General features: G+C 46.6%; 1 protein-coding gene across 13 annotated transcripts in view; it reads right to left on the bottom strand.

Annotated features, from left to right (window-relative positions):
• Positions 1 to 2022: 2022 nt before the first annotated feature.
• Positions 2023 to 13321, bottom strand: part of nup58 (nucleoporin 58) — a 12731-nt gene continuing 1432 nt past the window's right edge. The window contains exons 2-14 of one of the 13 annotated variants that reach the window (XM_021620415.3): positions 13129 to 13286; positions 12500 to 12766; positions 10925 to 10966; positions 10686 to 10845; positions 10479 to 10544; positions 10179 to 10353; positions 9990 to 10069; positions 8572 to 8690; positions 8377 to 8459; positions 8060 to 8261; positions 3643 to 3726; positions 3092 to 3190; positions 2023 to 2961 (exon numbers count right to left, since the gene is read on the bottom strand). In XM_021620415.3, the coding sequence (XP_021476090.1) occupies positions 2792 to 2961; positions 3092 to 3190; positions 3643 to 3726; positions 8060 to 8261; positions 8377 to 8459; positions 8572 to 8690; positions 9990 to 10069; positions 10179 to 10353; positions 10479 to 10544; positions 10686 to 10845; positions 10925 to 10966; positions 12500 to 12766; positions 13129 to 13286 (1705 nt within the window). In that variant the 3' untranslated portion in view covers positions 2023 to 2791. Of the gene's footprint in view, positions 2962 to 3091; positions 3191 to 3642; positions 3727 to 7907; positions 8262 to 8376; positions 8460 to 8571; positions 8691 to 9989; positions 10070 to 10178; positions 10354 to 10478; positions 10545 to 10685; positions 10846 to 10924; positions 10967 to 12499; positions 12767 to 13128; positions 13287 to 13321 lie in introns of those variants that run through there. The other 12 variants (XM_021620419.3, XM_021620418.3, XM_021620416.3 and 9 more) reach the window with 12 other exon arrangements.

The following is a 13321-nucleotide window of genomic DNA, read 5'->3' as shown; positions in this document are numbered from 1 at the left end:
AGACAGAGGGGCAGGTGGCACGCTGGTTGGAGGAGCTTCAGCCATATGACTTCACAGTGGTGCACAGGGCACGCCACTCCAACGCCATGTCCCATCGGCCCTATACTGCAGACAGCTGCCGCCACTGTGAGCGGAGAGAGGGACGGGAGAGAGAGCTGTGTGCAGAGGAGGGGGTCTGTGCCACAGTGTGTCAGGCGAGCGGGCCTGTCTGCTGTGAGCTGCAGACTGTCGACGTGGCTGAATGGGGGCAGCAGCAGGGACGGGACACAGACCTACAGCCAGTGCTACAGTAGGTAGAGGCGCAGGTGAGGCCACCATGGGAAGAGGTGACAGCGCTCTCACTAGCGACCAAAGGGTTGTGGTCAAAGTTTGAGAGACAGCAGCTGGCTATCGTCTCTGCCAAACACCAGCGCGACTGGGACAAGCACCTGCTTATGGTTCTCATGGCATGCCACTCCGCTGTCCAATACTCCACCTCCTGCACTCCTGCCCTCCTCATGCTGGGGAGAGATTCACACCATTCCGGAGATGGCATTTGGTCGGCCCCTGGATAGCCCTCATGTTCCCCCGGTGCCGGAGTATGCCCGGAGACTCCAGGACCGCCTGGAGACAGCCCACACCTTCGCCAGAGAGCAGCTGGTGAATGCAGGTGTGAGGCAGAAGAGGAACTATGACGTGCACACCCCGGGAAGGCACTTTGTGGCTGGGGAGCTGGTCTGGGTCTACAGCCCCCTAAGGAAAAAAGGCAGATGCCCCAAGTTGGACAGTCACTGGGTGGGACCCTGCAGCGTCCTGGAGAGGGGAGGTTGTTTACCGGTGCAGCTTCCTCCCAGGGGGAGAAAGATGACACTGCACCGGGACAGGTTAGCCCCATACAGAGGGGCCTCTTCTCCCCAAACCCCAGGGACCCCCACAATTCCCCTCTCTGGCAATGACAGAGACAGCCCACTCCTCCGGTCTCCCTCCCTGTGTCACCGCGTGGTTCCCCGGAGCCACGGACTGTATTCCCCATTCCTTCTTCCTTGTTCCCCATATCACTTCCTTCATCCCCTGGGTCCCAGAGGGGCAGTCCCCTGCCACGGATGGAGCCCGTTTCACATCTGGACACTGCGACCATCACGGCCACGCAGGCAAAGGAGACCTCCGGGTCGCTTCAGAGACACTGTTTGTTCCCTCGGGGACGAGGGATTTTGTGGTGGGGGGTAGCGACCTGCACAGACAGCTGTGTGTTATGTGTTAGGCTATTAGTGGGTTGTGTTGTACTTACCAGTCTGACATGCCAATCAACCTGCTACCTGCCAATCACGGGAATGCCTGGAATGTTCTGATGCCGGGCATCCTGGCAGTTGGCGGAGTGGCGTGGAGGGGGGCTGGGAAGGGGGATGGAGCATTGGAAGTTAAGACCAGGTTTAGCCATTGTTTTCTCTCTTACGTCTGGCCTTCATAAGATAAGGTCACAGTTGGTTTGTGGGGTATCTTTCATTTTTTTTGGTGTGGGCTTCGGCCAAACAGTAGCCTGTGTAAATTTGGGTTAATAAACCGTCAATTCGTAAACTCAAGCCTCAGTCTGGACAATTGTTCCTTTATGATCTAGTCAGGTCATTACAAAATATTAGCTAGTATAAATAGTATTAACTAGTGCACGGTCTTAGCTAGTCACGTTTAGCAGACATAAAACACGGCTAACCAAGTCATGTAATCAGTTTTAGTTACTACAAAAATGGAATCTAATCTCTCTTGGTGGCAAAAAAACAATAGAAGAATTGCTAAATTACATAAATTGATTTGGTTTAGAGACGGACAACCTGATTTTCATTGCATAGTAACCCTCAAGGTCATATAGCAACAGTAAGCTTCGGTGATTGGACCAGAAAGGTGACATGTATTGCCGCAAAATATTTGTTCAACCGCCAGGTGGCATTGTAAACAGGCAAACAGCAGATTATCTTCCCAAACACTTGATACATGACCTCTGCTCATAAGAGAAACATTTCAACAAAAACAGACAAAGGAAAACCATCATCAACATCAGGAATTTTATTATTAAACTGATGTTTGAAAATACAGGTTTACACTTATCAACTCAAATGAATAGAACAGGATGACATCACTATTTGGTAACAGAGAGAATCAGAATAGACAACGAAAAAGCACAGACCGTAATACCCTCATCATCCACCAGCCCTAAAACAACACCACGGTCTATTGACACACACACTGCATAAATTCACACTTGACAGGAAATGTACGTATGTGTTTGTGCATGTTTGGTGTGTTCTGGTGCCCTTTCAGGTTCTAATTTGAGGCTGTGTGGGACATTCAGCACAGCCAGTTCTCTCCCTTGCATGCATCCTTGCACACACAACAAACACTTACAAAGAGTATAAAATAAAAACTCTACAAAAACTAAGCAATCATGATGAAACAATAATGAGGACATTTAAAAAGAACAAAACACAGGTTATGAACCTTATCCAAATGTGCTGATCTTTTTTTCTGCTCGAGGACTCCCTCTCCTCATTCCCTCCACCCTGGTCCTGCATAACCCCCCTCCCTCAAACCCTCTGCTCCCCCGTCAGGTATAAAAATAAAGATCTGGGACAGACTGTTACACCCCGACCTCCCCTGGACAGCTCTAGAAGTCGCCCTTAGGCACAGGTCTAGAATAAACGTACCCTCCCAAATCCACCTACATGGACTGTGACCCATTAAACAACCTTGGACAGTTCTGGAAGTCACAGATCTAGGATCAGCTTACCCTCCCCAAATCCTACCCGTTCCCTTTGCCCCTCTATCTCTTGCCCCTCTTGTTTCCCACCGGGGGCTTCTTGAGCTGCAGCAGTGGACCTCCAGTGCCGAAGCCCGTGGCGGGAGGGTTGGACACGCCAAACGTCAGGCCTGCAGACGCGTTGAGGCCGGGGCTACTGAAGTTAAACCCTGAACTACTGTTGCTTCCAAAACCTGGAGAGAAGGAGATAGGAGAAACAGAAGAGGACATGAGTTATTCAAATAATGAGTATGCTCACAGGGAGTGTGTGTGTCTGTCACCCTCCAGAGAGCTTGCACAAGGAGGTAAGGTGTGTGTGTGTACCTGCACTCAGGCTCCCTCCCGAGGGCTTGCTGGCAGAGGAGAAACCAAATGAGGAGCCCCCCGTCGCTACCCCCCCGAAACCTGGACCCCCACCAAACACTGCAGGGGAGAGAGATTGAGGGAGCCAAGCTTTAGGGACACACACACTCACTATGCTGCTACTACATGAGGGAGAGAGCTTAGCTTCATGGACACACCACACATACACAACTACTGCAAGAGAGTGAGAGAAAGAACAGTAGCTAAGCCTCTGTAATGGCTCTCACAAACAGGGTATAGTAGAAGTAACTGTCTCCAATGACGAGAGTAAAGCATAGAGACCCACTACATACCACAGCTACAGGCAGACTGTTTCAGCCCTAGATAGTGAAGAGCTTAACTCACACCACATACATTCCTAACACTGCCAACAGTCTTCCACACACAAGGAGGGGGAGAAATGGAGGGAGGTTGCGAGTGAGATCTAAAGAAAGCAACACAGTGAGAAAAGATACATAGTAGCGATGGATGAGGAAGAGGAAAAAGACTAGATGTAAAAAGAGAGGTAGTACCTCCGAGACCTGAGGTGCCCAAGCTAGAGCCCACTCCCAAGGCAAAGGGGTTTCCCAAGCCAGACCCCAGGGACACCTGGCTCCCTGAGACAGAGAGAGCACACAGCTTACTCCTCTGGACTAGGGAGTGTCCGTTTGTATGTGCGTGTGTGTGTTACTGAAGTCAAGTTCCCCCTCTCATCTGCAACGTTCAGGAGTGATATAGTCTGTGTGTGTGTCCACAAGAGAGTGAACAGAGTAACATGTCAGGACCCCGTGGATCAGTGGTTCTGTATCACATTCCACCAGACTACACGTCTAAGCCCAACCTCCTGTCTCCCCCCAACACTAACCTTACTGCCACATCGAAGTTGTTCCCTTTGAGATAATCCCTACACATTTCTACAAATACATTAGCAACTGTGGATAGATTTTCACAGATAAAATGGTCAAACAAATGTGACTGTGGTAGAAACATGTCTGCTAGTTCCTTCACTCTGAACCTCCGTGCACCTGTATCGTTTCTCAAATTGGATTTTAGAGATGCAAACTCAGCTTGGTTTTTAGCATCATCCAAAAAGTGTACTCATTAATTCTCTTAAATCCAATTGGGTGTTCAAAAATCAGTAATTTACCAGTCAAAAAGAAACAAAGACAAAGTCGCTCCTTTAAAACGGATTTATTGTCAATTTAAAGCAATACCACTTACATATAAACAGACACAGTTAAAGGACACAACCGATTGTTAATTCCTAGCCGCTATATTGCATTTCACAAGTTTTCCAAAACTATTCAAGATTCCAAGAGTGAAGGAACTAGCATGTGCTAGGAAAAATGCATCGCAAAATTATTATTAATATATGTCTAGTTTCAAAAGGCACACAATATTATATAGTATCAGATATATGCATCATCGTCAACAACAAGCATTGGTTATATTTAGATTAAACACACCATTCTAAACAAAAGCACTCTGAACCAGAGTGAAGATGAGGGGTGTGTTCAGTGATGTGACACGTTCTGTACGTTGAAGACAGAAATGTAATGAATAGAGCTGATATGACTCCCTATTCTACAACACATTTCTATCTGAACGTTCTACAACGCCACACCCTCCTGAACAGGCCACAGAATTGGCATCTGTGTTTGTCTGAAAATACACCTTCCCCAGCCAATACCAGTGTTCTACAAACATCCCAGCACTTCACTGGCTCCAACTAGCTATTCCACTGAGTCTGAACACTGTCTGAGTGGACGGACAGTCTCTCAGCCAGTCAGTCCAACCACAACTAGTAGTCATTTATTTATTTAAGTAGGCAAGTCAGTTAAGAACAAATTCTTATTTACAATGACGGCCTACCAAAAGGCCTCCTGCAGGGACGGGGGCTGGGATAAAAAAATCAAAAAAACTATCGGACCTTCTGACCTCATTGAACCCCTTCAAAAAGCCCCAAGACATTCATCATAGTCCTGTTAGCCAGCCCTGTCACATTAACAGGAGTTTGCTATGTAGAGCAGACCACGACTTACAGAAACCAACCAGAGTTCCAGAACTAATTTACGTGTTCCAGTTTCACAACTATTTAGCTACTCATTCTAGAACAATCAAAGTTTCAGTGGTTCTGGAATGCTAGCATGAAATGGAGGACAGACGGGTCAGTCCAGAGCAGCAGTTGGTTAATCTCGGAGCACAAAATGGCCGACTCTGAATAGAGAAAAATACTGATATTTGGCACTAATGATCCAACTGGCCTTCCCAAGGCAGTCGATACGAGCAGCACGTTCACTCGGTTTCTCCCCTGTAAAACTAGTGAGTGACGTAACACCGTAGCCCTTCTATTAAATAGAATGGATTATGGAACTAAAGAGAACTAGGTTCCATCTGTACAGATAGACTGTGCGTCATCAGCCCCTCTGCCATCTATATCCTGGAGTGAGGTAGACCTGCATGGTAGACCACCTGCCAGTGTTAAGTAGTGTGTGTAGGAAATACTGATAAATCACAATCATTATCTGAGTCAAAAGGTTATTGTAGAATGCATAGTGATTAATTGAAAGTGATATGGACTGTCAGGTAGAAGTGGGTGTCTTGTCTGTGGTTAAAATTACTGTACAACGGTTATTACCGGCTGAGGCAGTCATTGTCCTGTCTACAATGCGGATACAGTCACACACACACAGACAAGCACACACCTGGCCACTAGCAACCAGAGCCTGCTGTTATTGCTATTACAACTAAAGACGCTGCCGTTGTTACAAAAAGGAATGCATATGTTCAACAGTTAAAATCTTTCACTGAAATTAAAACACCCTTTTGATGCAAGACCTGTGCAGTAAATTATAATATATTCTTTAAACACTAAGCTATACACTGTCAGATCGTCTTGAACTTTTAAAATGTCATCCTGAAATATAGGTGAAGCATGTCAATCAAAGACAAAATGACAGATGCTGAGAAAAAAAGACAAATCATTACATACAACCTAGTTGGGAAGGGAGATCTGCTGGTCGAAGGCTGGTGTGTGTGTGTGTGTGTGAGAGAGAATGAGTGTGTGATTTAAGTGCTTATCAAGACTGCTACCACACAGTGAAAGCTACATTACTGCTTTATGAAAACACACAGACACAACTGTGTCCTAATCTAAACCAGTTTGTTCAGGAAAATCCTAATAATAATTTATAAAAGGTTGAGACCCAATTTCCGAACTATACCGATTTGGACAGTTGCGTCCTAATCGAAGACACAGAGCACACTCACTTGGAACCACCACATTACACCATCCAGACTAAGTCCAGAGTAACTACCTATGATATTTTAGTCAATAAAACCAAAGCAGTTAAGCTTCACAAAAAAGCACCTTCAATAAATATAGATAATCAAGAACCCATTCAGTATAAATTAAGCGACTGAACCCAAAGAGAATGTAGCCTCCACGTATTCAAAAGATTCTAGTCTAGAGTGTGTCTGGGACAGATGAGAGCTGTGAATGAATACCCAGTGATACGAGTCCTGCCTTCCTTGTTTTTAGTCTCATCTCCAGTAATCTGAGCACTCTACACTTTTTCAATCATCTTAAAAAGCCACAGATTCACTGAGAAACTGTTAAGTGCTTCTCTTATGGAGGGAGAGACAGAGTGACAGAGAGAGAGAGAGAGAGAGAGAGACAGAGAGTGACAGAGAGAGACAGAGAGAGAGACAGAGAGAGAGACAGAGAGAGAGACAGAGAGAGAGACAGAGAGAGAGAGAGACCGAGTGACAGAGACAGAGAGAGAGAGAGAGACAGAGAGAGAGAGAGAGACAGAGAGAGAGAGAGAGACAGAGAGAGAGAGAGAGAGACAGAGAGAGAGACAGAGAGAGAGAGAGACAGAGAGAGAGAGAGACAGAGAGAGACAGAGAGAGAGAGAGACAGAGAGAGAGAGAGAGAGAGACAGAGAGAGAGAGAGACAGAGAGAGACAGAGAGAGAGAGAGACAGAGAGAGACAGAGAGAGAGACAGAGAGAGAGAGAGACAGAGAGAGAGAGAGAGAGAGAGAGAGAGACAGAGAGAGAGAGAGACAGAGAGAGACAGAGAGAGACAGAGAGAGAGAGAGAGACAGAGAGAGAGAGAGAGACAGAGAGAGACAGAGAGAGAGAGAGACAGAGAGAGAGAGAGACAGAGAGAGACAGAGAGAGAGAGAGACAGAGAGAGACAGAGAGAGACAGAGAGAGAGAGAGACAGAGAGTGACAGAGAGAGACAGAGAGAGAGAGAGACAGAGAGTGACAGAGAGAGACAGAGAGAGAGACAGAGAGAGAGAGAGAGACAGAGAGAGAGACAGAGAGAGAGAGAGACAGAGAGAGAGAGAGACAGAGAGAGACAGAGAGAGAGAGAGACAGAGAGAGAGAGAGAGAGAGAGAGAGACAGAGAGAGAGAGAGACAGAGAGAGACAGAGAGAGAGACAGAGAGAGAGAGAGACAGAGAGAGACAGAGAGAGACAGAGAGAGAGACAGAGAGAGAGAGAGACCGAGTGACAGAGGGAGAGGGGGAGATTAAGGGAAAGCAGAGAGCCAAGTAATGGCCCCTGCTACGTTGATGAACAGGCAGTTCCAACACCACCGCAGAAAGATTGCTTTGGGTCTAATGCCTGTGAGGAAAAGGTCTTCTCACACGTATAGAGCAGAACCACTGGAGAAAGACAAACTGAACACGGTTTGGAACTTACTATGTTGCTTTTACATTCTCCTCTTTCTCCTTCCCTCCATTTCTCTCCCTCTTTACAGAGAATCAAAAGACAAACTAACCTAAAAGTTGGGTACTGGCTACATTTTTATTCTGTCCCACTTTCCTTCTCTCCCCCTACATCTCTCTCCTCCCCCCTCTCTGTCAGACTGAGGGGTGGTAAGGTGAAAGGTCAAAGGTGAGGGGGTCAGGGTTCTAGAACTTGAAGGCGGAGGTCAGACCTGGGCCGGGCTGCTGCTGCTGGCTCAGCGTGGCTGCCATGGCGACCGCCGCCGCATTGGGGATGCTGCTGAAGGGGGCGGGGCCAGTGGTGATGCGTGGGGCACTCTGCCACTTCTTACTGGCCACCCGCTTGGACTCGAAGACGTCCGTGGAGTCCTCCAGGAAGGCCCGGCGGTATCCCAGGTACTGCTGCTTCAGGGTCTACAGATACCCCAGAGGAAGAACCTCAATCACTTCATTCAAAATACTCAATATGTATTTCTGTAACAAGGTGATTTCTTATAGAACAGTCAACAGTGATGTCTGTAGGACTTACCTTGACGTTCTCGTGTACTGACTGGAGCTGAGCAGCCAGAGCCACAAACGTCTGGTACAACTTCTGCATGGCCAGTGACAGATCTACACACAATATTCAGTGAAGAGACACAGAAACACACATATAAAGACTATGAAGAAAGTCAAGAGTCTGTGTGTGTGTGTATGTATGTATGTATGTATGTATGTATGTTACCCTGTGGTGTGATGTGTGATCCACTGCCCTGTGTAGTAAGGTGATTCTCCAGTTCCTCTATCTGCTGTCTGTACTGCTGCAACTGAACCTCAAACTGTTCCACTAAACACCGGAAATAACTACAGACAGAGAGAAAGAATGAGACAGGGTTGAATTTATTATGGCTAAAATGCAGTACATTCATCTGTGGTTCAAAATCAAAAAAGGGGTGTGGTACATTATATATACACACACAAAAGTATGTGGACACCCCTTTAAATGAGTGGATTCAGCTATTTCAGCAACACCCTTTGCTGACAGGTGCATCAAGCACACCGCCATGCAATCTCCATAGACAAACATTGGCAGTAGAATGGCCTTACTGAAGAGCTTTGAGACTTTCAACATGCCACCTTTCCAACAAGTCAGTTGATCAAATTTCTGGCCTGTTAGAGCTGCCTCGGTCAACTGTTAATTCTGTTATTGTGAAGTGGAAACGCCTAGGAGCAGCAACGGCTTAGCCGCGAAGTGGTAGGCCACGAGCTCACAGAACGAGACAGCAACTGCGGAAGCGTGTAAAAACCTGTCCTCGGTTGCAACACTCACTACCGAGTTCCAAACTGCCTCTGGAAGCAACTTCAGCACAATAACTGTTTGTCGGGAGCTTCATGAAGATCACCATGCGCAATGCCAAGCATCGGCTGGAGTGGTGTAAAGCTTGTCGCTATTGGACTCTTGAGCAGAGGAAACGCATTCTTTGGAGTGATGAATCACGCTTCACCATCTGGCAGTCCAACGGACAAATCTGGGTTTGGCGGAAGCCAGGAGAACGCTACCTGTCCTAATGCATAGTGCCAACTGTCAAGCTTGGTGGAGGAGGAATAATGGTCTGGGGCTGTTTTCATGGTTCGGGCTAGGCCCCTTAGTTCCACTGAAGGGAAATCTTAACGCTACAGCATACAATGACATTCTAGACGATTATGTGCTTCCAACTTTGTGGCAACAGTTTGGGGAAGGCCCTTTTCTGTTTCACCATGACAATGTCCCTGTGCACAAAGCGAGGTCCATACAGAAATGGTTTGTCGAGATTGGTGTGGAAGAACTTGACTGGCCTACACCAAGTCCTGACCTCAACCCCATCAAACACCTTTGGGATGAATTGCCGCTTTGATGGCGAGCCAGGCCTAATTGCCCAAAATCAGTACCCGACCTCACTAATGCTCTTGTGGCTGAATGGAAGCAAGTCCCCACAGCAATGTTCCAACATCTAGTAGAAAGCCTTCCCAGAAGAGTGGAGGCTGTTATAGCAGCAAAGGGGGGACCAACTCGATATTAATGCCCATGATTTTGGAACGAGATAGTCGACGAGCAGGTGTTCACATACTTTTGATCATGGAAGTTCAGGGGGATATAACAATGATGGTGATAGGAATACTCACTCATAGGGAGCTGTGTTGTCATGCTGGAGTCCAGGGGGAGTCTTCTGAGTCCGCAGAGCTATGTCTGCATTCTTCAACTCCTAGACGAGGAGGGTTAGGAGAGAGGGACTATGACGTTCAGCAACAGTAAGGGCATGTGTATTTTGAGCCTTAATTCCTCAAAAGACAATGTGACATCAGCGTGTGTACCTGCGCAGTCTCCATCTTCAGTTTGTCTATAGCCAGGGCGTTTCTCTGTAGTCCCGAAGCACTGACAGACAGCAGCTGTTTGAGACTCTTGATGTCGTCCTGAACCTTCAGCATGGCTTTAGATGACATCCTGCTGATCTCCTCGTGAACCTGCTTCTGCTCCTTCACAAACTTCCTACAGGAAGGAGAACTCACACGTCAACACAATGCATCTTCATGACCAACAATGTGCAAACAGTACTGTTAGAGCCACACACACTAACATGGGGTGTAGTTGAAGAAAAGTACTGATTTACGTACTGAAAGTTGTCTACATCCTGACAGATGACTGGAGGCAAATTTTCATCTTTCAAAGCTTTACTGTCTCTGAGAGTGAGAGGAAAGAAAAATAAACAGGGACAAGAGTCAGATATATTACCTATTATGATGACCATTATAAACGATTGGTCAAGAAATGACACTGTGGACACTCATTGGTCCAGACAGCTGTCAGTCAGTAGGACTCACTGTGGGCTGGCCCCTGATGATTTGTCGCTTTTCTTCTCTGAGGAGGTGCTGAAGTCAACTCCTCCCAGTCCAAGGCTGGGGGCCGCTGACACCGCCGTGGAGGTAGAGGCCAGGGAACCTAACGTCAACCCCCCTGATCCGAGAGTGGTCTGGCCCAAACCTGAAAACATTAACACAAATAAACACACCGACACTCACAAACACAACCATGCAAATGTTAGTCTGACACCCATACAAACCTAACGCAAACCCCAGTCCTCCAAGAGTGGACTGACTCAGACCTAAGATCAACACATAATCAGAAAGGTGTTAGTCACACACACACGCGAGACAGATCATTCATTACCTCCAAATAAGGAATGTAGTGAAAAGACAGAGATAAGAGACAGAAATGGAAAAAGATAGGCGTGATGAGACTAGAGGACGACCGATTATGATTTTTCAACGCCGATACTGATTATTGGAGGACCAAAAAAAGCCGATACCGATTAAAAATCAGCCCGATTTTATTTATTTGTAATAATGACAATTACAACAATACTGAATGAACACTTAACACTTGCAGAGCAAGGGCAATAACTACTCCAAGTCTCAGAGCGAGTGACGTTTGAAACGCTATTAGCGCGCACCCCGCTAACTAGCCAGCCATTTCACATCGGTTACACCAGCCATTAGGCTGATAGGCTTGAAGTCATAAACAGCGCAGTGCTTGCGAAGAGCTGCTGGCAAAACGCACAAAAGAGCTGTTTGAATGAATGCTTACGAGCCTGCTGCTGCCTACCATCGCTCAGTCAGACTGCTCTATCAAATCATAGACTTAATTATAACATAACACACAGAAATACGAGCCTTAGGCCATTAATATGGTCAAATCCGGAAACTATCATTTCGAAAACAAAACGTTTATTATTTCAGTGAAATACGGAACCGTTCAGTATTTTATCTAACGGGTGGCATCCCTAAGTCTAAATATTCTTGTTACATTGCACAACCTTCAATGTTATGTCATAATTATGTAAAATTCTGTTGCATATACCCTGACTCTGCGTGCAATGAGCGCAAGAGAAGTGACACGATTTCACCTGGTTAATATTGCCTGCTAACCTAGATTTATTTTAGCTAAATATGAAGGTTTCAAAATATATACTACTGTGTTCTGATTTTAAGAAAGGCATTGGTGTTTATGGTTACGTACAGTTGTCCAACGATTGTGCTTTTCTTTGCAAATGCGCTTTTGTTAAATCATCCCCCAGCGTTGCATTGATTATATGCAACGCAGGACACGCTAGATAAACTAGTAATATCATCAACCACGTGTAGTTATAACTAGTGATTATGATTGATTGCTTGTTTCTTGTAAGATAAGTTTAATGCTAGCTAGCAAATTACTTTGGCTTCGCGTAACAGGCAGTCTCCTCGTGGAGTGCAACGAGAGGCAGGTGGTTATAGCGTTGGACTCGTTAACTATAATGTTGCAAGATTGGATCCCCCAAGCTGACAAGAAGAAAATCTGTCCTTCTGCCCCTGAACAAGGCAGTTAACCCACCGTTCCCAGTTTGTCATTGAAAATAAGAATGTGTTCTTTAGCGTACTTGCCTAGTTAAATAAAGGTATATAAAAAATAATATTTAAAAAAAAATCAGCGCCCAAAAATACCGATTGTTATGAAAACTTGAAATCGGCCCTAATGAATCGGCCATTCCGATCAATCGGTCAACCTCTAGATGAGACCCAGAGAGAGATGTGTGTAATTAACTAACCAGTAGGATCCATGCTGGATAACAGAGAGAGACAGAGATATTTAGTTAACTAACCAGTAGTAGCCATGTTAGAGAACATACTGGAACCCAGCGATAGACCTGTGGATGGGGCTGTACTTGCGGCCACACCCCCTAGGTTGAGAGAGAATCCTGTGGCTCCTTGCTGTGGCGCAGTGGAGGTGAGGACTGAGCCTAGTGTCAGTCCTGCCCCTGTGGGGGCTGAGGAGGCTGCAGTGAGGGAGAAGGGTTGGGCCGAGGCAGAGGGTTTATTGAAGGTCATACTGAAGCCCGTGGTAGGGGCTGTAGAGGCTGCAGGGGCACCTGGGAGAGACAGCAGGTAGAGCAAGGTTAAAGGTAGACTCAACCATACAACATCCTCACCCACAGGCATTAACAAATTAATCTGCCAAGACAGGGACTATTGTATCATCATGCGAAGGCACAGACTGGGATGAGCCAATGGTAGCAGTGGAGGTCTTGACTGATGTGGAGCTACATTGATAGTAAGCTCACCTAATGTAAGGCCTTGGGTGGGTGCAGGAGCACCATAACTACAATAGTCACCTACACCTAAATGTATGTCTGTGTATTTCTTTGTGCTTGGTGGTAGGAAACATCAAGCATGAGGCAGGTCTGCAGAGGGAAAGAGACCGACAGGCCATGTAGAAAACGTGTGTGCCTACCTGAGGCAGGAGTGTTAAAGGAGAACCCCCCAGTAGGTTTTTGTGAGAATAGTGACCCGCCCAGGCCCAGAGAAGAGGTGGTGGTGGTGGAGGCTGGGGCTGTAGCACCCAGAGCTCCACCCAGAGTAAACCCACCTGTACCTGCTGCAGCTGGGGTACTAGAGAAAGGGGTGAGAAAAAAAGTGGGGGAGAT

The sequence above is a fragment of the Oncorhynchus mykiss genome, chromosome 11 (assembly GCF_057628025.1).
Source record: "Oncorhynchus mykiss isolate SJ-2025 chromosome 11, ASM5762802v1, whole genome shotgun sequence".
Lineage (NCBI taxonomy): Eukaryota > Metazoa > Chordata > Actinopteri > Salmoniformes > Salmonidae > Oncorhynchus > Oncorhynchus mykiss.
This window is presented reverse-complemented; position numbering and strand designations above follow the sequence as displayed.